At 36.7% G+C, this 26,082-nt stretch overlaps 1 protein-coding gene across 4 annotated transcripts; it reads right to left on the reverse strand.

Annotated features, from left to right (window-relative positions):
• Nucleotides 1-685: 685 nt before the first annotated feature.
• cspp1b (centrosome and spindle pole associated protein 1b) lies at nt 686-25,634 on the reverse strand. 4 transcript variants are annotated; one of them, XM_067363750.1, is made up of 28 exons: nt 25,477-25,634; nt 25,219-25,289; nt 24,629-24,727; nt 24,490-24,547; nt 24,310-24,404; nt 22,878-22,937; nt 19,392-19,537; nt 19,175-19,234; nt 18,972-19,060; nt 18,497-18,624; nt 18,294-18,418; nt 18,100-18,197; nt 17,746-17,836; nt 12,737-12,842; nt 12,432-12,579; nt 12,280-12,342; nt 12,066-12,178; nt 10,864-11,013; nt 10,629-10,777; nt 9,669-9,735; nt 9,514-9,574; nt 6,619-6,745; nt 4,434-4,546; nt 4,207-4,241; nt 3,970-4,030; nt 3,122-3,216; nt 1,858-1,972; nt 686-1,786 (listed from the first exon to the last, which is right to left on the reverse strand). In XM_067363750.1, exons 3-28 carry the CDS (start codon nt 24,725-24,727, stop codon nt 1,629-1,631), a joined length of 2,610 nt encoding a protein of 869 aa, XP_067219851.1. In that variant the 5' UTR covers nt 25,219-25,289; nt 25,477-25,634; the 3' UTR covers nt 686-1,628. The 4 variants fall into 4 exon arrangements, with proteins under 4 accessions (XP_067219851.1, XP_067219854.1, XP_067219852.1 ...); XM_067363753.1 differs by having other exon boundaries at nt 19,404-19,537; nt 25,219-25,634; XM_067363751.1 differs by having other exon boundaries at nt 19,175-19,231; nt 25,219-25,634.
• Nucleotides 25,635-26,082: the final 448 nt, after the last annotated feature.

Genomic DNA, 26,082 nt, shown 5'->3' on the forward strand with positions numbered 1-26,082 from the left:
TTTCTCTCTTTCTCTATACAGTGCAGAAATTAAAGAATGAGATTTTAAAGCAGCAGCAAAGACGCCTAAAGGAACAGAACCGGATACAGGAGCAGTTGTATAAAGACATGCAGAGAACCCATGATGAACATGTGAATCAGATCCTTCGTCAGATGGAGGGAGAGCAAGAGAGAATGAGGAGAGACAATGAACGAGTCCTGGAAGCCAAACTGAAGGTAAGAACAGTACACTTTCTTTCAAAACATGTTCTTTGTTGTGCTCCAGAGAATTTAAAGGTCAAGGTCAGGGTTAGCAGTTCTTTAATTTGTGGTTGTTTATGTTGCAGGAGAAGGAAGCTCTTCTACAGACGGGCTACAGATGGCTTGTGAGGCCTGCATTGAGAGCAAGTTAACTAAATGGCCAGAAAGGTACTAAAAATATATTTAAAACCATAAATTTGACTACAGTGGTTCAACCTTAATTTTATGATGTGACGAGAAGACATTTTGTGCACCAAAACCACAAAATAAGGGCTTTATTCAACAATATCTAGCTCTCATCACGGCTTCACGAAGCTTTACGAATCTTTTGTTTCGAATCAGAGGTTCGGAGCATGTATCAAACGATCTCAAACTGCCAAAGTTTGATACACGCTCCGAACCACTGATTCGAAACAAAATATTCGTAAAGCTTCATGAAGCAGTGTTTCGTTTAGTGACGAGTGCAAGATATTGTTGAATAAAGTTATTTTGTTGTTTTGGCGCACAAAAAGTATTCTCATCAATGTACTCACATGAACTGTTTTAAAAATGTTTTTAGTAGCTTTCTGGGCATTTGAACGTCTAAGTTGCTCTCAATGCAGGCCTCAAGAGCCATCGGATTTTATCAAAAATATCTGAAGGTGAACGAAGGTCTTAAGAGTGTGAAATGACATGAGGGTGAGTAACTAAAGACATAATTTTCATTTCTGCGTGAACTAAACTTTTAACAGTATTCTGTATATATAAACAAATTTTGATTTCTTGATTGCTGTAACACTCCAACAAACAAAGTATTGTTTACTGAAATCATGTGATATTTTTGGTGCTCCGACCCACTGATTTGAAACAAAATATTCGTAAAGCTTCGAAGCTTCATGAAGCAGTGTTTTGAGATCGCCCATGACTAGATATTGTTGAAAAGTCGTTATTTTGTTTTTCTAGCCACACAATAACTATTTTCGTCCCTTTATAATATTAAGGTCCAACCACTGTACTCACATGAACTGTTTTAAATATGTCTTTAGTAGCTTTCTGGACATTGAAAAAGGAAATGATCTTGCTGGCAATGCAGGCCTCACTGAGCCATCGGATTTCTTTTTATAATAAACACTTCAAATGCTCAAGCTCTTTAAAAGTCAGGTGGATTCTGATTGGCTGTCAATGGTTTTAGCAGCTGAAAAAAAAAAATTCTGAAAGTAATTCAAACAATATTGTAACATTCCTTCTGTTTAAAATATCATGAATCCAACAGATTTTATTATGCCGTCAAGCAGCTGATCTCATAGAGATTCTGTTGAGCTTGTCTTTTATTTCCTCAAAAGATCCACACATTTCATAAAATGTCCTGCATATGCAGTTGTGTAGGTTATAGCCCATCCTACATCCGTCTTAGTGTTCAGAGCCAGACATCAGCCTCCTGAGTGTGTCTGACGACTCCGCACGAATCCAGGGCTCTGTAGCTGCCGTATCAATAGAGCTGGGCCTGCCAGGAGACGGCAGGGTAAAACGCTCATCACGACGACCATCTTCATCATCAGAGAAGCCTCCTAAACACATCATTGAAATAAGTTCTGAATCTTAAACGAATCACAGAACATACACAGAGACAAACACACACCTTCTGTAGTGTGACGATGACCAAAGGCTTGTAGTCTCTTCGTCCTGAGTGCATTTGTGTCTCTGAGATTCCTCATACTGAAGGACTGCTGGTGCACCGGCTGCTTTTCTGCAGCCTAAACACACACATGCACCTTTATTTGACTATTTTCCACATTTTAGAATTATATTGAAGTCATTATGTAAATCATGCATATGAAAGTTATATGCAAAACAAAAAAATGGGAATTATGTAGTGACAAAATCTAAACCCTAGATTACAGCTCCCGACATTGGCTGGGTCCAAAAATGCATACTCTCTTGAGAAGGTTCTTATTTTGAATAAGTTATTACCTTATGACTGCTTAAAAAAAATGGCCTCTTGGCACAGTAAAGTGCCCATAGTATGCACACTTCAGAATCTCGGTAAAAGCAGTAGGTTATCCAGGTACTTCTTGCTTATTCTTTTAGGAGTACTGTGAATTTGGACATATTTCTATTAATATTATAAAGCGACAAGAATATTTTTGGTGCGCCAAAAAAAACAAAACAAAATAACGACTTATTTAGTGATGGCCGATTTCAAAACACTGCTTCAGGAAGATTCGGAGCACAAATGAATCAGTGTATCGAATCATGATTCAGATCGCGTGTCAAACTGCCAACGGCTGAAATCACAACTTTGGCGCTCCGAACAGCAGATTCGATACACAGATTAATTTGTGTTTTGAATCTTCCTGAAGCATTGTTTTGAAATCGGCCATCACTATATAAGTCGTTATTTTGTTTTTTTTTTGGCGCTCCAAAAATATTCTCGTCGCTTTATAATATTAATATTGAACCACTGCACTCACATGAACCGATTTAAATATGTTTTTAGTACCTTTATGGATCTTGAGAGAGGAAATGTCATTGCTCCCTTTGAAGGCCTCACGGAGCCATCGGATTTCAACTAAAATATCTTAATTTGTGTTCCGAAGATTAACAAAGGTCTTACAGGTGTGGAACAGCATGAGGGTGAGTAATGACAGAATTTTCATTTTTGGGTGAACTAACCCTTTAACATTTGCTTATCATGAGTTGTGTGAAATGTAGTTGAGCTCTTTTTAGGTATCAGACAATTCACATGCTTGTCCAAAATGTCAGGAATAATGAATCAAATGACACATGAAGAAAATACAGCTGACAATAAAAACGGCATGCAATTTTATCAGTATAAATTGTACCGTCTATATGAATTTGAAGTTATGTACAGACATATGTTTAGCTGTTTCAATGTGAATTACCTGAAGGTTTGCTAATCTGCGTCGCTCTCGTGCAGATGGCTTAGCTGATTTCCTCTCAACATCTGGAGGAAGTGGGAACGCAACCCCATTCTGGTCTAAAAATAAATACATACGAGAAAGTGATATTTTACTTCTTTTTTTTAAACATCTCGTCAAATGTTTTAAAAGCGTGTTCATATTTTTCTTTAAAATAAATATAATTTGGTTTAATATTTTGTTGTACTGTATAGTGCAAAAACATGCATACATTTGAATTTTTTTTATTTTTTTTTTAAGTTATTTGCTTAACATGCTCATTTGTGGTTATTTTTTATTACCCTGTATGTCCAAAACAATTTTTTCATGAAAAAAAATTAACATATTGTTGCAACATTTTACCAAAATCAACATTTGGTTAAAATCTCATGTTATAAAAGATGAAGTGCTATGCAGGATATTTAAGACAATATTGGATGATTAGACGGCAACACTGTTTGCCACATCTCAGACCTCAAATACATAAAATATTACCCATTATAGACATAGTCATTTTTAAGTAAAGAGTAAAAGAAACACTGTACAGTACTTACTGAAACAACCAGTTCTTTATTTACTCTTGTAAGTTCACAAGTACCCTTGTAAGGTCCCCCCATAAAAACACTTTCTCACTGGATCAATGCAAATCCCATTAGTGACCTATTTTGATCTCACTCTCATTTTAGTTCTCTCTGAAAGGTGAGGAGTTTGCATCTATGCTTAGGTATCAAAGAAAATTGTGGCCACTATATATAATAAAAAAAATAATATATATATATATATTTTTTATGTTTATACTCATCAAACAATTAAAGAATTGTGTGTGATCCCACCGATAAATTCACTTTCTGACAGAAGCACAGATCCTCGTCCCCCCTCAACATCTCGGTTCCTCTGTGAGATAGAAAAAAAGAACTGCCATGTTACACATCATTCAGACTTATCTCATGATTTAAAGGGCATCACAAGTACTGCTTGGGCTGCTTCTGGTAATCCAGAATACAACGGAAATAACAAGCACAGGAAGCAACAAGCACGTCTTACATTCATAGTATGAGAGGAAGACTTACAGACTGCCGTGTTCTAGGAAGAGGCAAAAAGGCATCTGAGAAATATGAAAAAAGTGTGTCAAATATACATAAGACCAAACATTATAGTGAGCTCTCATTTCAGTCACAATATTTGACCTGCTTTATAGTGAAGGAAATACCGACACAAACACTCGCAAACTAATATTCATTTCAGTAATTACATCCTCATAGCTCAGATTTATATTAGTATAACAGTCAATTCTTACCCCTGTACATGATGTCATCAGTTTTCTTTGAGCTGATTGGCTCAGTGCCACGGGAAGAGGGGCCTCGAACAGGCATACGCAAACGAGCCATGTCAAACACATCCACCCTGGATCTACAAACACACACACACACACACACACACACTCAATGCTATATTGTGAAAATAGTCAAAGCTATTCACAATGCTGCTTAAATAAAACAGCATGTGCTGATAAAAATATCATAGATAATTTATTACACTGCGTTCCAAATTATTATGCAAGAGAGAAATCAGTAAGATTTCTGTACAATAAACATTCAGATTTTAGTTTTTCTAAGAAAATCTTTGTTTATTTATCCATGTCTTTTTAGATAACTGGTATAAATCTCAGACAAAATAATTTGTCAGATCTATGGAAACCCTACTTAGAGGTTGTTCCACATTATTAAGCAAGTCACAGTTCTCATGCAATATGGGGAGGAAGAAAGATCTTTCTGAAGATGAAAAGCATGATATGGTGCAAAGTTGTGCAAAAGGCATGAAAACAACTAATATTGTGTGAAACTGAATGGAGATTATTGAATTATCATGAGATTTGTGAGTGATTTAGAGCACAGCAGAACTCGGTCAGATAAAGGCTTATTAAGGAAAGTTCCTGTCAAAAAAAATTAATTGTATTAAAAGGGCAGCTATAAAAAAGCCAGTGTTGAGCAGAAAACAGGTATTTGAAGCTGCTGGTGTCTCTGGAGTCTCGAGAAGCTCTACATGCAGGCTGGCAGTTGTGCGTAAAGATGCATTTTAGACACCAGTAACCAAACCTCACAAAGAGAAATATTTACAGTGGGTGTAGAAATACATGAAGACTCATTTTTAATAGTTTTATTCACTGACTAATGCCGTACTACAATGGATGGTCTAAACGGATGGATTTCTGGATGGTTGGTGAATGACCACCACGTTCCAACAAGACTGTGACGTCAGCAAGGAGCTGGTGGGTGATGATTTGGGCTGGAATATTGGGAAGTGAGATGGAAGGTCCCTTTAGTGTCTCTGAGGGTATTTAAATGACTTTTGCAAGATATGTGGAGTTCATAACTGGCCATTTTCAGCTTTGGTATAAAAACGAGGATAGTACATAGTACAATGGACTATTGTACAATGCACTATGCACTATCCCATGCTGCAAAAAAACACCACAGCAATAAAACTGTTTGAAAATGTATTTATAAACCCACTGTAAACGTTTCTCTTTGTGAGGTTTGGTTAGTGGTGTCTAAAATGCATCTTTACGCACAACTGCCAGCCTGCATGGAGAGCTTCTCGAGACTCCAGAGACACCAGCAGCTTCAAATACCTGTTTGCTGCTCAACACTGGCTTTTTTTTATAGCTACCCTTTTAATACAATACATTTTTTGATAGGAACTTTCATTAATAAGCCTTTATCTGACCGAGTTCTGCTGTGCTCTAAATCACTCATAAATCTTAAGATAATTTGATAATCTCCATTCAGTTTCACACAATATTAGTTGTTTTCATGCCTTTTGCACAACATTGCACCATTTCATGCTTTTCATCTTCAGAAAGATCTTTCTTCCTCCCCATATTGCATGAGAACTGTGACTTGCTTAATAATGTGGAACAACCTCCAATTTTTGTGAATATGATACTTTTGGATACTTTAAGAATTTCTGAATGAAAACAGAATGAAAACCTTAGGCTACGACCAGAATACATGAACTACAAGTCTGAAAAACATGCAGCCAACTTCTGTCAGCTAAACTGCAATTTTAATTATTTGTATTTGTGTTTATATTTTAGATCAGTTCTGTAATCATGAAATCCTAGAATTCATTGGGCGTATTTCTGTCATGTAAAAAAAAAAACACACACACATTTTATGCACCATACTTCCTAAGTATCATTTCCTTCCAGACAGCCATATTATAAACATAGTTTGAGAGATCACAGATGATTACGGATTCTCATTAACTACCGGAAAAACAGCTCATTTAGTAGAACCAGTCAAAACCAGCCAAGACTGGAAAAGACTGATGCCTATGTCTCTGACACAGTACAACTGTAGTGACCTGCTGTATTCATGTACAATAGGTTGACTATAAGGTCATGTGTGGCAAATGATTAAAACATTCATTTAGTGTAAGACTTAAATATTAAGCAAACATTATTACACAACGCACTGTACCTGTCAGTGAAGGGGGAGGGGAGAGGCTCCCACTCTGTGTGCAAGAGCTGCTCCTCCAGACGCTGTTGTTCACTGCGTAGACGTCTTCTCAACACACTCAGCTCATTAAAAACCTCACTTCTGTCCTCTGAAGAGAAGACAGACAAATACAGTAAACCATCAAAAATGGACTTGTGAGGGTTGTATTAGTCAATTTATAAGCAGACCAAACAATCCAAAAAGGTTCATAACCAGACCAAAATAATAATCTAAAAATGAAATGGACTTAACTTACTCTATACCAGGGGTACTCAATAGGCGGACTCCGGTCCGTTTCCGGACCCAGACACGGTTAAATCTGGACCGACGCCAAAACCAACATGCTATTTTAATCATAATCCAAATGAGTTTTCAGTGCAGTGAACAATTGTGATTCCGCGCTATATATCTTTGAGGCTTCTATTCGGTTTGGCTGCTTCATCTATGTCCGATCATATCAGCTGTAACTGCATCGCTATAGCAACGTCACTCACTCAAGTCAGTCAGACTTATCCACCGGTCACGTGCTCTGGGCCAGGCAGATAAACAGGCAGTCTCATCATTTGCGAGCAGTGCAAATATAGGTAACCGTTCTTTTCTTGCGGTCTAAAAGTGAAAATGGCGTGCTCAAAGCTGTCTGTTGATAAGAAAAGAAAAGTCGATTTTGAAAACCGCGAGTTTAAAAGTGAGTGGACAGAAAAATATGCGTTCGTGCTCCCCGTGGGAAGCACAAAACCAATGTGTTTAATCTGCAACGACACGGTAGCAATCATCAAAAGTGGTAATGTGAAGCGCCATTACGAAACCAAGCATGCACATTTTGAACAAAATTTCCCTCAGAACACAGAGTTGAGGACAACAAAAATAAACCAGCTGAAATCAGCCTATCAGCTACAAGCAGTGTAATAGTTAGATCAGCCACACAACAAGAGCGGGCAACAGAAGCCTCACTAAGAGTAGCATGGGTCCTGGGAAAACACAAGAAACCCTTCTCTGATGCTGAAATAGTCAAGGAGTGTATGAGTGAAGTGGTGACTGCTCTGTTTGAAGGGACTCAAAAGGATGAAATAATCAAGAAAATAAGCCAAATACCCTGTTCTGATTCCACTGCGGCAAGACAAACTGAAATACTTGCTGATGATTTGCTTGAACAACTTAGCTCTGCTATAAAAAAAGCCAAATTCATTTCATTGGCTGTGGATGAATCCACAGACAACACAGACAATGCACAACTCATGGTCTTTGTCAGATTTTTTGATGAAGAAAAGGGAGAATTTCATGAAGATGTTTTGGGTGTCACAAACCTCCATGGACACACAAGGGGGGACGATATTTATGAAGCAGTGACACAGATGCTTAGAGACAGAGAGATAGACCTGAAGCATGTTGTTTCCATTGCTACTGATGGAGCGCCAAGTATGATTGGGAGAGAGAGGGGATTAGTGGCACGCTTGAGAGCTCACCACCCTGACCTCATGGCATACCACTGCATAATTCACCAGATGGTTTTGTGTGCCAGCCTTGGAGAAAGGTACATGGAAGTCATGACAACAGTCATGAAACTTGTCAACTATCTGAGAGCATACTCTGCTCTGCAACATCGTTTGTTGCGCTCATTTCTAATAGAGGTGAATGCAACATTTGATGATTTGCTTCTTCACAACCACGTCCGGTGGCTTAGTAAAGGCAAGGTACTGGAGCGGTTTTGGGCACTGCGGAAAGAGCTGGAGACATTTCTGTTGGATCAGAAGAGTGCAAAAGCCAAACCGTTTGTGGATTTCATGAAGAATGAAGAGGAAATGGAAATTGTTGCTTTTCTAACTGACATTACTTCCCATCTCAATGACCTTAATATGAAGCTCCAGGGCAGTGTGTGGCCTCATGTCAGCTGTCCGTGCTTTTCAGAGGAAGCTGGAGGTTTTCAAATGTGACTTAGAGCAGGACCTGCTTCACTTCCCAAGACTTTTGGATCAGACTGCAGGAAAACATCATCATCACAATTATGCTGAATTCCTGGACAAGCTGATCAAAAATGTCCAAAGTCGCTTTGAAGATTTCCCTCTGGGAAAACAAGTCTTGCTGTGCATTGAAAATCCATTTCTTGTCAAAAATATTGCAGAATTTTCAACTGAAGCCACGAAAGTCTTCCAATGGGCCAGTGCTGCTTCTCTGCAAACAGAGCTAATTGAGCTGCAAGAAAACCTAGCACTGCAGGAATCTCACTGTGACCCTGTCACCTTCTGGACGAAGATGGTCACTGCAGCAGGTGTTCCTCTCCTGCAGAAGATGGCCCTTCAAATTCTCACAATGTTTCCCTCAACATACTGCTGTGAATCTGCCTTTTCAACCATGAACATGGTAAAAAACGCATACCGCAGCACACTCACCAATGAACACTTACATCAGTGCATCCGCCTGGCCCTCACACCTTTTATGCCCAAGTTTAAACAACTGGTGGCAAAAAGAAGGTGTCACCTTTCACACTAAAAGGCCTACCATGTCGTTTTTTGTGTATAGTTCGAAACTTCTGGGGATTGCCTCTGTTTTTTTTGTTGGTGTTCTCTATTTGGAATTTGACCATCACTTTTCTGGACCTCAGACTAAATGGAAATTTGGTGAGTGGACCTTTCAAGTTTATATTTGAGTACCCCTGCTCTATACTCTATAAACTAAATTCAGTACCTAAATTCACCTACATTACAAGGATTTTCCATAATTAATAATGGACAATGAACTAAATTATTTTTTTAATTCAAAATCAAATCTAAAATTTATATACGATTTCTGTAAGAATCAGGTTTAGAGTTAGGGTTTAGCAAATATTATTAGTTTAATATAAAAAACAAAGTCAGTAAGATTTTCTCCTCATGATATTACTCTCTGTTCTCTGATGGTTTCTGTGTTCTGGAGATGGAGGCGCCCCAAATGGAGGGAAATCCTGAAGAATATACAGAAATAAGTGGGTGAGAAGTGAACATGAGTTTTTGCAATGTTTGTTTGTTCAAGTAAATGTTTAATGGAGCGTTTGTTACTATAGCGTTTGAAGGGTTGCGGTGTTTATTCTGTAAGGTAGGGATGGGAGGGGATGGCGCACGTTGAACCAAAAAAAAAAAAAAAAAAAAAAAAAAAAAAAAAACACTGAGTCAGTGGTGACAAAACAGTCACACACACTCACTACATACGTGAACATTTTTTAGGGAAATTTAGTTCTGTCATGGCAACTCCGAGTGTTTGGCATGGTAATGTATATGACGATGTTGTTATGTTTGGTTTTGGTGAATAGATCTGCTACGCTGCTGCTGTAGATCAGGTACAGGACTTGCTACTGCCAATGCATACACAAAATGCTGCTGTGAGCAAGTAAGAAATGCTACTGCTGTACAATATAGCAAACAGAAGCATATTTATACAGGTGGAGCTGTGGAAGTTGGAGGGTTTCTGAAAGCGCGTTGCAACTGCTACAGAAAATGCAGACCAAGTATTTGAAGGTTGAGCAATAAGCTCATTGGCTACTGATACAGCAGGAACCATACAGTCATAGAGAATGATGTGATTGCAGCAGATTGAGTTAAGTTTCATGACAGAACTTTGTATCTATGCTAAAACACACATATACAGTTACAGTAAATTCACATCCACACTAGGGCTGGGAGATATATCGCGTGCGATTGTCACGCACATTTTTTCAGTAAAGCCGGTTCCCTGATTACCGCTAAATCACCATCACCTGATTTCAAATGGAGCGGCATTTAATAGACAGAGCCGTAGTTCACCGACAAGCCACGCAATATCGCGTTCATTATTGCAGATGAATCGCCTTTGATAATGAACGCGATATTGCGTGGCTTGTCAGTGAACTACGGCTCTGTCTATTAAATGGTGCTCCATTTGAAAGCAGGTGATGGCGATTTAACGGTAATCAGGGAACCGGCTTTACTGACGAAATGCGCGTGACAATCGCATGCGATACATCGCCCAGCCCTAGTCCACACACCTGTTGCAGTCGTATTTGTCTCTCTTGCTCTTCTTGTTTTCGGAGAGCTGCTCTCTCTTTTTCTTTTTCTTCTTCTTTTTTCTTTTTCTCTGCATCCCTCCGTCTCTCCTCCGCTAGACGAACAAGTTCTTCATTCTTCAGTTTTTGCTGCAAAAAAATATAAGTTTGCTTAAAGTCAGCGGTGCTGGTCACTGAAAAAATATGACGGGCAGGAATGTATGTGTCAGTCTGACCTCCATCTCTCTGCGTTTCCTATTCTCCTGTTCCTCTTCATACTCTCTCCTGATTTTTTCTCTCTGTTCTGCCAGCCGTCTGTCCTCCCTCTCCTCCTCTGCCTTCATCCGTTCTCTCTCCTCCGCTTGCTTCCTTCGCTTCTCTTCCATCTAATGCCACACACACAAACACACACAGAAAAACGCACACAAAGATCGTTAAATATATGGTGTTTTTATACAGGTACAGTGGGGTCCTTTTTTTTTTTTAATTAATGCATTTAATGATCAAAACAGTAAATAGTTAAAAATAAAGTTTCTATTTCAATATATTTTAAAATGTAATTTATTCCTGTGATGGCAAAGCTGAATTTTCAGCAGCCATTATTTCAAGTGTTACATGATCCTTCAGAAATCATTGTAATATTCTGATTTGGTGCTCATTTCTTATTATTATCAATGTTGAAAATATTTGCGTTGCTTAAAGGTTTAGTTCACTTTCAAATTAAAATTTCCTGATAATTTACTCACCCCCATGTCATCTAAGATGTCCGTGTCCTTCTTTCTTCAGTTGAAAAGAAAATTAAGGTTTTTGATGAAAACATTCCAGGATTTTGTCATATTCAATATGCTAGTGCAAGGATATTACAATTAGTTCAAACTTTAACCTGTGGATGGCAGTAATACACTCAGCAGTGTCTACACTGACGGATTTCTAATAGAGAAGAAGAAGAGAGCTAGTTCAATATGAGTGTTTATGGTTAAAACGTATATAATTTTATTTTATTTTTTTAGAAAATGAGCAATGGTTTCTCTAGATAAGAGCCTTATCCCTCATCTGGGATCGTGTAGAACGCTTTGAAGCTGCATTGAAACTGTCATTTTGACCTTCAACCGTTTGGAGGCCACTGAAGTCCACTATATGGAGAAAAATCCTGGAATGTTTTCAACAAAAAATGTAATTTCTTTTCAACTGAAGAAAGAAGGACAGGGGGAGAGTAAATTATCGGGAAATTTAATTTTAAAGTGAACTAATCCTTTAATATTTTTTGTAGAAACTTTTAGATACGTTTGATACATTTTTTCAGGATTGTTTAAAGAATAGAATCTTCAAAAGAAGATAGAATTTTTGTTGAAATGTAAAATCAATTTCATGTGTCCTTGCTGAATGAAAGTAATTTTTTATTTCTTATTTTTCATAGAGACCCCAAACTTGTGTGTACCTGGAGTCTCAGGCAAGCTTTGTATTGGTCTTTCTCCAGTAGTTGCTGAGGTGACAGCATCTGATTGAACACATTTCCTCTTGCAAACTGTGGAGTGTGTGTCTCAACAAAACCTTCAGATACACACACATACACAACTTAGTTGAGAATGTAAACATTTGCTAAAATCACATATGCATTTGTATGTAAACTAAAATGTGTGCTAGCATGTTACCTGGCCTCTCTGTTCTTTGTGCTCCTGCTGCTGCATTCAAAAGGTGCATCTGCTTGAGATCAGCTACACACACAAACACATCATTTCTATAGCCAAACATTCCATAACTAACAGATTAGCTAGAGATCTAACACATAGTAAATAAGTCATACTGATTAGATTTCCAGTGCTGTCTCTGAGTGGTGCACCAGCTCCGCCCCTTCCCCAGGGTTCATATGCTCTCATATCGGCTTCAAGTTCCGCATCCAGTCTTCTCTTCTCCTCTCTGTCCGCTCTCCTCTGTGCGGCCCGCTCCTCTATCTACTCACAGGGCACACAAACAAATAAATAAATTAATAAGCTAGAAATCTTCATTAAGAAGCATTCTAATGCACTTTTCCAAGTAGAAAGTTAGACTAAACAGATAAATGCACACCCATATTTTTAAGACCTTTAATATGGAATAAGGAGGACACACCTGCTTTCTGAGCTCCTCTTTATAGCTGAATCTGTTCTTCTGTGCATGATGTGCAGGAAACATTGAAAGACCTGAACCCACACCTTCATTCTCACCCAGAAACCTCCTGAAACACACACAAACACAAATTAAGATGTGTATTAACTGTATGCATACAGACAAATGGTATAAAAATGTATCTTTGATGGTGCAAAAAAAAAAAAAAAAAAAGCTGAAGAAAGAACCATTAAAAGAACAAGTTTTAGGCTGAGGGTTTGGTGGTAAATGCTTTTCAATTAAGGTTAAAAGTTGTAGAGATATTGGTGGCACTTGGGGCCTCTCCTTTGTTGGGTAGCACCAGCTCATAACAGATAGTTCACCCAAAAATAGAAATTCTGTCATCATTTACTCATTCTGATGTTATTCCTGTACAACTTACTTTCTTCTGTGGAACACAAAAGAAGATATTTTGAAGAATGTTGGTAACCAAACAGTATTGGAGCCCATTGACTTCCATTGTAAGGACAAGAGAAAAAAAAAAAGACACTACTCAAAATTGTGTTCCACAAAAGAAAACATTTTTATGGTGAACTACCCCTTTAGGTTGAGATGTTTTGATGTACAGTACACAACTAACTAACTTGTACCTAATTTGTTTGTATTAGCTGTGTCTGACACAAGATCTTCATAAAGAAAGCAAGTTGAAGAGTTGATGCCATTGGTTTGCTGCCATTGTTGTCAGCTGGAATCTTAATTGTCAGCTCTTTTAATACATGTCACAAAGTGGCTCTGGAGAAACTGGATATTGTTTGTGTCTAATGCTAAGTTCCAGATTACTCGGACTTTGGATTTTCCCCACCTCCTACTTGGAAATAAAGCCTGAAATACCAGACATCTTCAGTGTGGCAAAATAAGAGACATTCACGGACCCCCAGTGAATGATACCTTTTTTCCTATTCAGCCCTATATCTGGAGAGCCTCTTGCATTCAAAGGGTGGATGTGAGCTCGACAAGTTTTAAAAAAAACGCACAGGTTTACATCACCTGTTCTCGAGACACCGTCGCTATGGAAACAGAGCCGCTAAAATGTAATGACGCGCAAATGAGCTTCTCTACTACTTATAAATTGCATCCTTTATTGATTTTACTGGACGGGTGGCAACCCTACCTTCGTTCACCTTAGGAACACAAATTAAGATATGTTTGATGGAAATACATAGAACTATGGAAGTAAATTAATGCCAAATGTTTTTGAAATAAAAAGCTTGTTGAATTGCTCTAACTGAAAAAAAATATGCATTACATTAGCTGTACTTGCATTTAGATGCACTGTATTTTTAAGGCTTGCATTTTTATGGGATGAAATTCAACACAGTCGTATATTTAAGCTGTGAATATTTCAATTAAAAATATTTCACACACATTTTCATTATCAAAAATTAAATAATTCATATTCACATTTCAAATTTCACTTCCAAGATATTTATTCTGTTTAAAAATACAACCTATAAAATTCGACTAGCAATTTTCAGTCCATTTTATTTCACTTTACAAATTCGCTTCCACAAATTCAGTGGCTCAAATTCGGCAGAAAATTCAACATTTCACATCCGGGAACTGCAGGAAGAGCAGTAGAGTGCCGATGCATGATCTCTATCTGCTGTTAGTCTTCTTCACCAGCAGGTGTCGCTAGCGGCTGTTTAGGAAGACCAAAGCAACGCTAGTAAATCATTCATTCATAAAAACGGATTTACAGAATTAGAGCAAGCGGTAAGTGAATGTGTGATGATTATCAGGGCCAGTATAAATGCAGAAAAGCTGATAAAGACACAAAAGCTGCATTTATGTTTAATTCAGTGTCTTTACGCTTACTTTCCCAGTGTAGCTACAGTTTTCTCTACAGTGAACAAGATAACGTTATTGCCCGATGCTGGTGTATAGATCAAACGTTAAATCTGAGATAGACATATATTTCTCTCTGTTGTTTAGTTTCCTTAACTTTGTATCGCAGCGCTGTGTTGTAATACTAGGGCTTCCCTCATCCGTCATAGCTGCCATCAGGACATATAAACTCTTTAACACAGCTTAATGGACTCGTACAGTGATATAAAAGACCAAACTCGCACCTCATTTGTGATGTAGGTTAGACTATATAGGCTCCAAGAAAGCAGATACTGGCATAAAGTTGATTTGACGCTGAACGTTTGATTATGATATTCGCAAATTTAGGGACCGTCTCTAAAGTTACGACATTCTGTATTCACGTTTCTACCTTCTACCAAACTCTTGTAGACACACATGCACATATACATATTCAAACACACCCCACTCAAAGTACATGCATATATACTATTTCTTTTTTTTTTTTTTTTACACGTTCATCACACAATTTTTTTTTTACTTTGTTCATTTTTTATTTTACCTGATCATAGATTATCCTGCTTATACAAATTTTAAATTAAATTTAGAAATAAAATTAACTAAGTAGAACTAATTGTGTGATGAATGTGTAAAAAAAGAAAAAGTATATGTGCATGTACTTTGAGTTGAGTGTGTTTGAATATGTGTGTGTGTGTGTGTGTGTGAGAGAGAGAGAGAGAGAGAGAGAGAGAGAGAGAAGGGTGCATCACTCTTCGACCTGGCACCTATAGATGAACACTTCACAGGTAGTTTTGGTGATTGTAAATCATTCTCATCAAATGCTATTGAGCTTTAAATTATGGCATTTTTTTGTATGATCCAATACAGTAGTGAAATACATAGCAATCTTTACATATTACTTGACAGTTTATTTGGAAACACTTTACAGTAAGGTTCATAATGTATTAACTAATGTGAACTATCCATGAGCAACACATTTGTTGTTGTATTTGTTAATCTTTGTTAACGTTAATAAAAATACAGCAGTTCATTGTTCATGTTACTTCACTGTGCATTAACTAAAGTTGACAAATACAACTCTTGATTTTAATAATGTATTAGTAAATGCTGGAATTAACATTAACAAAGATTAGTAAGTGCTGTAGAAGTGCAGTTCATTGTTCGTTCATATCAACTATTTAATATAAAGTGTTACCTTTTATTTTAATAAACATCAAAAATCTAAAAGGTTTGCATTATACCTGACACCTAGATAAACACTTTAGAGTTGGTTTTGTGACTAAGTCATTCTCTTTAAATGCTATTGAAGGTAGAAACGTGAATACATAATGTTGTAACTTTAGAGACAGTCCCTAAATTTGCGAATATCATAATCAAACGTTCAGCGTCAAATCAACTTAATGCCAGTATCTGCTTTCTTGGAGCCTATATAGTCTAACCTACATCACAAATGAGGTGCGAGTTTGGTCTTTTATATCACTGTACGAGTCCATTAAGCTGTGTTAAGAGTTTATATGTCCTGATGGCAGCTATGACGGATGAGGGAAGCCCTAGTATTACAACACAGCGCTGCGATATAAAGTTAAGGAAACTAAACAACAGAGAGAAATATATGTCTATCTCAGATTTAACGTTTGATCTATACACCAGCATCGGGCAATAACGTTATCTTGTTCACTGGAGAGAAAGCTGTAGCTACACTGGGAAAGTAAGCGTAAATACACTGAATTAAACATAAATGCAGCTTTTGTGTCTTTATCAGCTTTTCTGCATTTATACTGGCCCTGATAATCATCACACATTCACTTACCGCTTGCTCTAATTCTGTAAATCTGTTTTTATGAATGAATGATGACTTACTAGCCGTGATCTCGTCTTAAACAGCCGCTAGCGGCACCTGCTGGTGAAGAAGACCAACAGCAGATAGAGATGATGCATCGGCACTCTACTGCTCTTCCTGCAGTTCCCGGATGTGAAATGTTGAATTTTCTGCCGAATTTGAGCCACTGAATTTGTGGAAGCGAATTTGTAAAGCGAAATAAAATGGACTGAAAATTGCTAGTTGAATTTTATAGGTTGTATTTTTAAACATGAATGAATATTTTGGAAGTGAAATCTAAAAGGTGAATATGAATTATTGAATTTTTAATAATGAAAATGTGTGTGAAATATTTTTAATTGAAATATTCACAGCCTAAATATACGACCATGTTGAATTTCAGCCCATAAAAATGCAAGCCTTAAAAATACAGTGCATCTAAATGCAAGTACAGCTAATGTAATGCATATTTTTTTCAAATAGTGCAATTCAACAAGCTTTTTATTTCAAAAACATTTGGCATTATTTTACTTCCATATAGAACACAGAAGCCTGCACTTGTCTATACAACATAACAGCATTAGGAGAATGACAGGGGAGAGAAGAAATTGTTGAATAAAGTTGTCATTTTTTTGTTTTTGCGCACAAAAAAAGTATGTTCGTCACTTCATAAAGATTGAACCTTCATTAAGATTGAACCACTGTAGTCACTTGGACTATTTTAAAAATGTCTTTACTACTTTCCTGGACTTTGAATGTGGTAAATATGTTCCTTTCTATGGGATAAAAAAACAAAAACAAAAAAAATCTGAACGAATATTAAGTTCTTACGGGTGTGAACAACATAAGGGTGAGTAATTAATGCAGAAATTTAATTTTTGGGTGAACTAACCCTTTAAGTTTTTGCAATGATACATTAATTATAGTTTTTCCTCAGCTGGCAAAGCAAACTGCAGCATTTTGGCTTTTTCCCCTGTTTGTTTTCGCCATAAATTTGACACAAAAACACGAAATGCTCTTGTTGTGTCATGGCGACATCGTGTGGTCAACATGTGAACAAGACTAACTGGAACTCACTGATGTCAGAAGTGAGACATTCCAGCTTGGATTTTGCCACTTCCAACCTCGTCACAAACGTGGCATTATACATGATACATTGTTATGGAAAGAAATCATTTGCCAATCTTAGGAAGATACAAACTGAAAGCTGGAAACACTCAGACTGATGCTGGTGTTAATGCCTGCTTCTAAACAACCACAAATTACAATGAGCAATAATGTGTCTGGAAAATTGCATTTGTGTGAGGGTCTGTGACAGCTGAGCTCTTACTGTCTGTGAGTGTTTCTGCTGTGCTCATGTGGACTGAGTGAGTGTGGCTCTGTTGATGATGTTGGAAAAGAAACTCCCGCTATTGGGCCATCTGTGAAAACACAAACACTCATGATGTAGCACCAGTGGGAATCCTATGCAGAACGTATTTAAAAACTGTTTTTCATGCTGAATAGATTCATCTGGTTTTGCTGCAATCAAAAAATGTCCCCTGAAATGCATTATTCGGTTCATAAATATTGATGGTTTCATGCTTTCATCAGCCAATAATTCATTGCACAAAACCATGTTTATCCTCATTGCAATGAAAAATTTTAGTTCAAGTAGTCATAATGGGTCATAATTGTGACTTACAGGCTCTGCTGGGGCTCGGCAAACTCTCAGAATCATTATTTCGAGGCTTATAGTCATCTGCAAGGAATGGGAGGTGAGTAGGGACAAAAGGCATCCTGCTGAAAAGGGAAAAAAAAAAACATTTTTTCATTTTTCACAGTTTAAAGTATAGCATGTGTGAATGTGTTTGTGCACTTGTGTATATCCAGGCATACCTGCATGGAGACAGAGGGTCTGTCCTGTATTGCAGAAGACCCTCAGGAGGCTCGGCAGTGTCCAGGCGGGTGATGTCATCCCTAGGTTGCTTTCTGTATGCAGATGCCTCACTGGCAAAGAGCCGCTTTAAAGGAACAGACCAGAAAATTAACACAAGAACATCACCAAATATGTGCACATTTACAAACGCACACCTTGTTACCTTTTTCTCAGCATCCGTTACCCTCGGAACTCTCAGGTCCAGTTCCTTATCCCTAAAGACAGTTGATTTACAGGGATATCTGTAACGCTCTTTTCTCATCTTCTGCGTCAACTCCAGATCTGTTTCACCTGTCAATCAACATCAGCCATGTCAGAAGCCTAAGCCTCAGTTAATGGCAGTTAAAGGGATAGTTCACTCAAAAATTACAATTCTGTCATCATTTACTCACATTTATGTTGTTTCAAACCTGTATGACTTTATATCTTCTGCAGAACACAAAAGAAAATATTTGTAGAACATTAGAAACCAAATAGTGTTGGGAACAACATGAGGATGAGTAAATGATCATTTTTGGGTGAACTATCCCTTTAAAATCAAGTCAGAATCATTCTCTATCCTTTTTTCCAGTTATTGAGCCAGTCAAAACAGTAACAAGGACCTTTAACCAATAAGAATCGCAATACTGAACTCTTACCTATTAAGAGTCCAGTGGTGCAAACTGTGTCCTGACTGGCCACAGATACAGATCTTTCATTGGCTTGGGTGGCAACGGATGCTGACATTCTACAATAGTGAAGGAGTGGTGATAAATGCGAGTTCAAACCATTTTCCCATTCAAAATATTAATAAATAAAAGCTGCCAGCTTGCCAATAATTTAATCAGTGTATGTGTTTTACCTGTTTCTGTGCTGTAGTTTGCTTGTGTGATGCCCTGTCTCTGTGTACAATTCTTCTCTTCTTATGAAAAAGACAGAGATAAAGATAATACAGTTAATATATAAATACTAAATAAATAATATACAAAAAAAGTGGATTTCAGAACCAGCCCATAGAGAACACAAAATGGGTTCATGAGTCACAGTTTATAAGCATCTCTCCCTCTCTCCATCCTCACCGGTTTGCTGACCTGGCGTCTCTCTCTTTCCGCCTCCCTTGTAAAAGCATGAGTTCTTCATCACTACAGTCTTCCTCAGAGCTACACACACCCCATCCCAGACCACACACATCTGTAAGAGTGGCCACATGCCTCACACGGACCGTCTGAAAAAGAGAGCAAGCGTTTTGTGAGTGAGAGACTTCTTGCCTTTAAAAAAAAAAAATCAGTACTCTGGCAGAACCATGGTACAGTAAAAAATATCAGATGATGAGGCTTTTCTAATGGGGAGACATATCAGAAGAATGGGACAGTGGGGATTTGGGTAGTGTCAAAAATATAGTATTACTATTTCAGTATACAAAATAAAATAAAATACATTTTGCTTTATTGGGTATTAAGACTGTGTATTGCTGTGTACTGAGTCTGGCATGACAGCAGATATAACTAATAGCACAAGGTTTTATTTTTTAGAAACCATGGAAACACAAAAGACACTTTAATATATATTACATGTATTAATAGAAAAGGGAACAACTGTTTGGTTACATTTATAGACAGAAAACAAATTATTGTTATATAGCTAAACACATTTAGTCTTATTGTTTAAATCTAATTTTCTTGATTTTACGAGAGTACCATGCTTTACCATGCCTCAGAGAAAAACACTATTTTGTCAAGTAGCTAACATAGCATAATCAGATGCAGCTTTATTTTTAGTAACAGTAATACATAATTTTTCTCCATCATACAATACGTTTAAAAATTAATTGCATGCCATTTATCAACACAAGCCATCCAATGTTTAATATGATATTCTAAAATCAATCTAGTTTACTGCAGTTTGCAACAAGTGTCTCACAACAGCCGCCGAGCGAACGCACATAGTAACGTTCTAACCTCATTTTCAACACACTCAAATGTATCTAATAATAAACAGAGCTGTGTTACCTCTTACCAAAGAGTATATTCTTTGCTCATACTCATGACTGGAAAAGTGGAAGCGTGTCATAAAAGTTCTGCTGCTTGTGAGGCGTGTGTTGCGCTATTGCTCCAGCGGCCTCGTTCAGCTCCCACAACACTCGGTCCAGCTCTGCTTCATACTACAGTAACGTTAATAATCTCATCCATGAACATGATTTCTTCCCGAGTCGTATCCCTATTCTTTTGCACTGTCCGTTGAGACGGAGACCACATGCCCGAAGATTCCGCTCTGAAACTTAGCGTCATCAAGCTACGCCTTTGTTTTGAATAGGCTTCTAGCGACCTCTAGCGGCCAAAATTATTACATATTGTACCTTTAAAGGTGCTAAATAGGATATTTTGTTTTATACATTTTTGCAATATTACTTGAAACTGTCTTTACTAACTGATAAAAGACTATTTATTAGGTGCACTGAAAGTAATAATATTAATATACATCTGTGCACGAGGTAGGGCCTTAAAAGCATCAGCCAATCGCGTAAACGATTGGCCCTCTGGCTTGTCAATCACTGTCGTGACGTTCCTTGAGAGAGACGTGCACGGCTGCGTGCTCCAGTAACTTTCCACACTCCACAGGCGCTTCATCAATGTTTTTGTCAGGAGACAGGAATAACAACTGCAGAGTTACCTGCGGTGAGTCCGACATAATGAATCCACTAATCCACAGCGAATGCCGGTGGTAAACACTCGTGTTCCAATACTCATGCACGAGTTTTGGATTCTCAGTCGACGAAAAAGTCCTCTCTATCACCTTTAAGAGTTTTTGACATACTTAAGAAGAACTTTATATACTTATACTTAAAGAACTTTAACTTTATATGAAATTTCATAATTGCTTCTATTGTCTTTGAAATATGGTTAAAACGTACTGCCAAATGTACTGACAACAAGAATTTATGGTAAACTTGTATGTCATGTATTTAAATATATTTGTAATTACACATTTTTTAATGTGCTATTTAATACATTACAAACATTTACTTTACAATATTTAAAATTAAAACAAGTAATTTAGTATGTTAGTCACATCTTTAAAACATGACAAATGAATTAATGATTTAAAATATACTTTAAACCTTTTAATTTTACATTATTACAAAGTGCACTTTATAAGTATAAGTATACTTGAAGGCACAATTTGTAAGATTTTTGGATTAAAATATCCAAAAACTACTAGAACAATGTTCTAATTTTTTTATATAAAGTATATATTTATAACTATATATATATATAAACTATACAGTACAGACCAAAAGTTTGGAACCACTAAGATTTTTAATGTTTTTAAAAGAAGTTTCATCTGCTCACCAAGGCTACATTTATTTAATTAAAAATACAGTAAAAAACAGTAATATTGTGAAATATTATTACAATTTAAAATAACTGTGTACTATTTAAATATATTGGACAAAGTAATTCATTCCTGTGATGCAAAGCTGAATTTTCAGCATCGTTACTCCAGTCTTCAGTGTCACATGATCCTTCAGAAATCATTCTAATATGCTGATTTGCTGCTCAATAAACATTTATGATTATTTTCAATGTTGAAAACAGTTGTGTACTTTTTTTTCAGGATTCCTTGATGAATAGAAAGTTCAAAAGAACAGCATTTATCTGAAATACAAAGCTTCTGTAGCATTATACACTACCGTTCAAAAGTTTGGGGTCAGTAAGAATTTTTATTTTTATTTTTTTGAAAAGAAGTTAAAGAAATTAATACTTTTATTCAGCAAGGATGCATTAAAAAAAATCAAAAGTGGCAGTAAAGACATTTATAATATTACAAAAGATTAGATTTCAGATAAACACTGTTCTTTTGAACTTTCTATTCATCAAATAATCCTGAAAAAAAATATTGTACACAAATATTTGGTACAATTGTACACATTAAATGTTTCTTGAGCAGCAGATCAGCATATTAGAATGATTTCTGAAGGATCATGTGACACTGAAGACTGGAGTAATGATGCTGAAAATTCAGCTTTGCCATCACAGAAATAAATTACTGTGCAATATATTCAAATAGAAAACAGTTATTTTAAATTGTAATAATATTTCACAATATTACTGTTTTTACTGTATTTTTAATTAAATAAATGTAGCCTTGGTGAGCAGACGAAACTTCTTTTAAAAACATTAAAAATCTTAGTGGTTCCAAACTTTTGGACTGTACTGTATATATATACTTTAAAGATTTGATTTGAAGTACACTACTAGTGTGCATTCAGTACAATTAAGTGCACTTCTTTTTCACAAGGATTCAGACCTTATGCACCAAAGAATCAAGCGCTCAGTTAGAATTTTGTGTTTGAACTTCCGTTTTTGCGGTAGCTCTGCATATTTCAATGGCACCACTGTTGAAGAGGAATTAGCTGGTGAAGTGGATTTACTTATTATAGAGTTAACAAAAGCTATCACGAGCAGAACAGAATATAACGAGCACAGCTCTGAAAAGGGGCAGGGCTACATACGGTCTATACAAGGATGGAAACAAACAATCAGGCTTTTGATCCAGTACTGTACCCTGGGTATTCTTCTTCTCTCTGGAACTGTGTGAATGTCACCAGCACCCCAGTGATCTTTCTGCAAGACACAAGGACAGTGAGAAATGAAGATTGGGTCTCATTCACTAAGTGTGCGTACACACAAATTTGTTTGTGAAATCTGTGTCTTGAATGTTTTCACAAACAAATCACCTATAACATCTGTACTAAAACATTATTCTACATATCCAAAAAATCCAACAGAAACCACACATACTTGAAAAGACACATACTTAGTAAGACCGTAAGACCTTTGTTCATCTTCGGAACAAAAATTAAGATATTTTAGATGATACCCAAGGGTTTCTGAACCACACATAGGCAACAACATCATTGCACCTTTTAAGGTCACCTATTTTAACAATGTCTTTAAAGAATTAGTTCACTTTCAAATGAAAATTTCCTGATAATTTACTCACCCCCATGTCATCCAAGATGTCCATGTCCTTCTCTCTTCAGTCAAAAAGAAATTAAGGTTTGAATGAAACTGTAATTTTGACCTTCAACCGTTTGGAGGCCATTGAAGTTCACTATATGGAGAAAAATCCTGAATTTTTTTCATCAAAAACCTTAATTTACTGAAGAAAGAAGGACATGGACATCCTGGATGACATGGGGGTGAGTAAATTATCAGGAAATATTAATTTGGAAGTGAACTAATCCTTTAATACCTTTTCTGGACCTCAGAAGGTGCAATGAGGTTGCTGCCTATGTGTGGTTCAGATACCCCCAGATTTCATCAAAAATATATTAATTTGTGTTCCAAAATATGAACAAAGGTGTTACAGGTTTGGGACGACATGAGGGTGAGTACTTAATGAAATTTCATTTTTTGGTGCTAACCCTTTAAATATATTCCATCATATACAATGGAGAGTAAAAAAGCTATGTTAAAGCTCAAGCTCTGAGGTTTCTCTATAGAACAATGCAGAAGTGTGCATGTACAGCTATCTAAGACATCTATAATCTGGGTATGTATAAAAGGTGTTCAATGTGTATGAAGTGATTTCTGTGTGTGCTCTCAGACAAGACCGCATACTTAAAGTCATATGTTTGCTGAAAGTGACAAAAGCTGGAAAGGGAAGGTTGCACAAAAAGCCCTTATATGGAAATGATTTGGGAATGTTTATACAAATGACTAACCTCAAACATGCAGCCGCTCATTTAGAATACTCCAAATTCATTAATATTAGAATGAGGTTAAGAACAAATGAATGTTCTTGCACACATTGTGAATTAGGCAGAGATTTTTCAAGAGAAGTTCTCCTGTGTGTACAAATATGAAATTATCCATACAATTATTACTGAAGACCCACTGTCTTTGAATATTGACATTTTAAGATCTTAACGGGCCTCAATAAGGTCATTTAGGACAGGGCCCAAGTGTGCATGTATGTATTAGTGTGTCTCACCTCTGCCATGTATTTCCTGTAATCTTTCCTGAGCTCTTCTTGCAGTTTGTGTTTCTTTCTCTCATATTCCTCTCCGAGCGGCAGACTCACTCCATCTACATGATGAAAATACACAAACACACCTTTAAAACCAGGTATGTATATAACAGAAATTAAATTACAACCATATTAACACTGTACCTTGCTGACTTGTACGTGGAGGGATGTTCTCTTTCTGTAGGACGTGGCCTGTCCGCCTCTTATAAATCAAAAAAATTAAACAACATTACAATGATGACAAATCAAACATGCTTTCATTAACACCATCACCAACTCTCACCCTCATCTCCATGTAAGGGAGCTCCTGTTCCAGACAGGACTTCTCTTCTGCTATCTTCATCTTCTGATCTTCCAGAAACTTCTCCAATACCTCATCCATCTGAAATACATACAAATATTAAAGCAAAGCACATCAAACATAAACAGCGCCAAATGTGGATGCATATAGCTTATTCATAAACAATATAGGTACACTTTACAATAAGGTCCCACTAGTTTGTTAATGCATTAACTAACATCAACTAACAGTGAGCAATACATTTGTTACAGTATTTATTCACCTTTGTCACTGTTAGTAAATAAAGGTACTTTTTGTTAGTTCATGTTAGCTCAACTGCATAAAACAATATTAACAGATATAACGTTTGATTTTACTGACGTACTCACTGGGTAGAATTTGGCACTTAAGTCATACTTATAATTGTATTTTTAGTCATTTAATCCAATTCAATGACACTGAGTCATCTTTAGCTAAGGCTTTGGTGTCCAAATGCTTATGAACCAGCCTTACAAACAAGTACTATGGTAACCATTTATGCCTCGCATAAACCTCTATGCACACATACACAAAGTGCAGGACAGGTTACACACCTCTCTGAGCTCCTCCTGGTGCTGAAACTCACTTTAATCTTCGGTTGGCACGACTTTGAATAGGAATACATCTGTTCTTCCACCCAACAAAAGAACCATTTGATCAGATCGCACCGATATCAGACATGTTAATAAACTTACTTAAACTGTGTTGTTTATTTACTAAATCTGATGTGTTAGCTGATACAAACTCTATAGCGAACTAATAATCTCAGATAATGCACTAGTTTAATTGGATAAAGGGAATAAATGTGTCACTTGATATCTGGATCTGTTTATATGTTGGAAATAATCAATGTTTTAAATAAACGGCATATTTAGCTTGTGTGACTGCACTGATCTATGGACACCGGTCACACTCGAAAGACAACAGCGCTATCCCTCTTTTCCAGTCTTCCTGTCTTTCACTTCCTCTGTTTTCCTCTCGCTGCTGCTGATCTATATAACGCTAGGATGGGCAGAAGCGGAAAACGCTGTTCGGTCGTGACGTTTTCTAGGCCAACCCGGAAGAGGCCATGGATTTAGAATAAAGGTTTTGAATTTATGAGGAATTTTTTTTTTTACTTACTTCATACCCTCTCTGTTCATTGCACACAAGCATAGTTTTATTTATTTATTTATTGGTCATTTCTTAACTGTCATTTCTAAACATAATTTATATTATCTATGTGGGTTTTTAGAAAATAAACTCTCTTCATGGTTTTAATGGTTTATTCAATGTTTAAAGTACATCACAGGAGTTTTTTATTTCTAAAAGTCATTGAATTTCCTCCATATTATGTATTATGATTTATGTATTATATGTCGTTCCATAGTCTAATGGAAATTAGATTTTTTACTTTTTTGGAATAAACTGATCAACAC

This window comes from Chanodichthys erythropterus, chromosome 16, assembly GCF_024489055.1.
Source record: "Chanodichthys erythropterus isolate Z2021 chromosome 16, ASM2448905v1, whole genome shotgun sequence".
In the NCBI taxonomy this organism is placed as follows: Eukaryota; Metazoa; Chordata; class Actinopteri; order Cypriniformes; family Xenocyprididae; genus Chanodichthys; species Chanodichthys erythropterus.

Excerpts from the sequence above, each read along its gene's own strand:
- cspp1b (XM_067363750.1), bottom strand. The coding sequence starts at position 24,727 with ATGGATGAGGTATTGGAGAAGTTTCTGGAAGATCAGAAGATGAAGATA. Across the intron at positions 19,061-19,174 it reads AAACTACAGCACAGAAACAG|AATGTCAGCATCCGTTGCCA; the intron begins GTAAAACACATA and ends TCACTATTGTAG. Across the intron at positions 18,419-18,496 it reads TAACGGATGCTGAGAAAAAG|CGGCTCTTTGCCAGTGAGGC; the intron begins GTAACAAGGTGT and ends GTTCCTTTAAAG.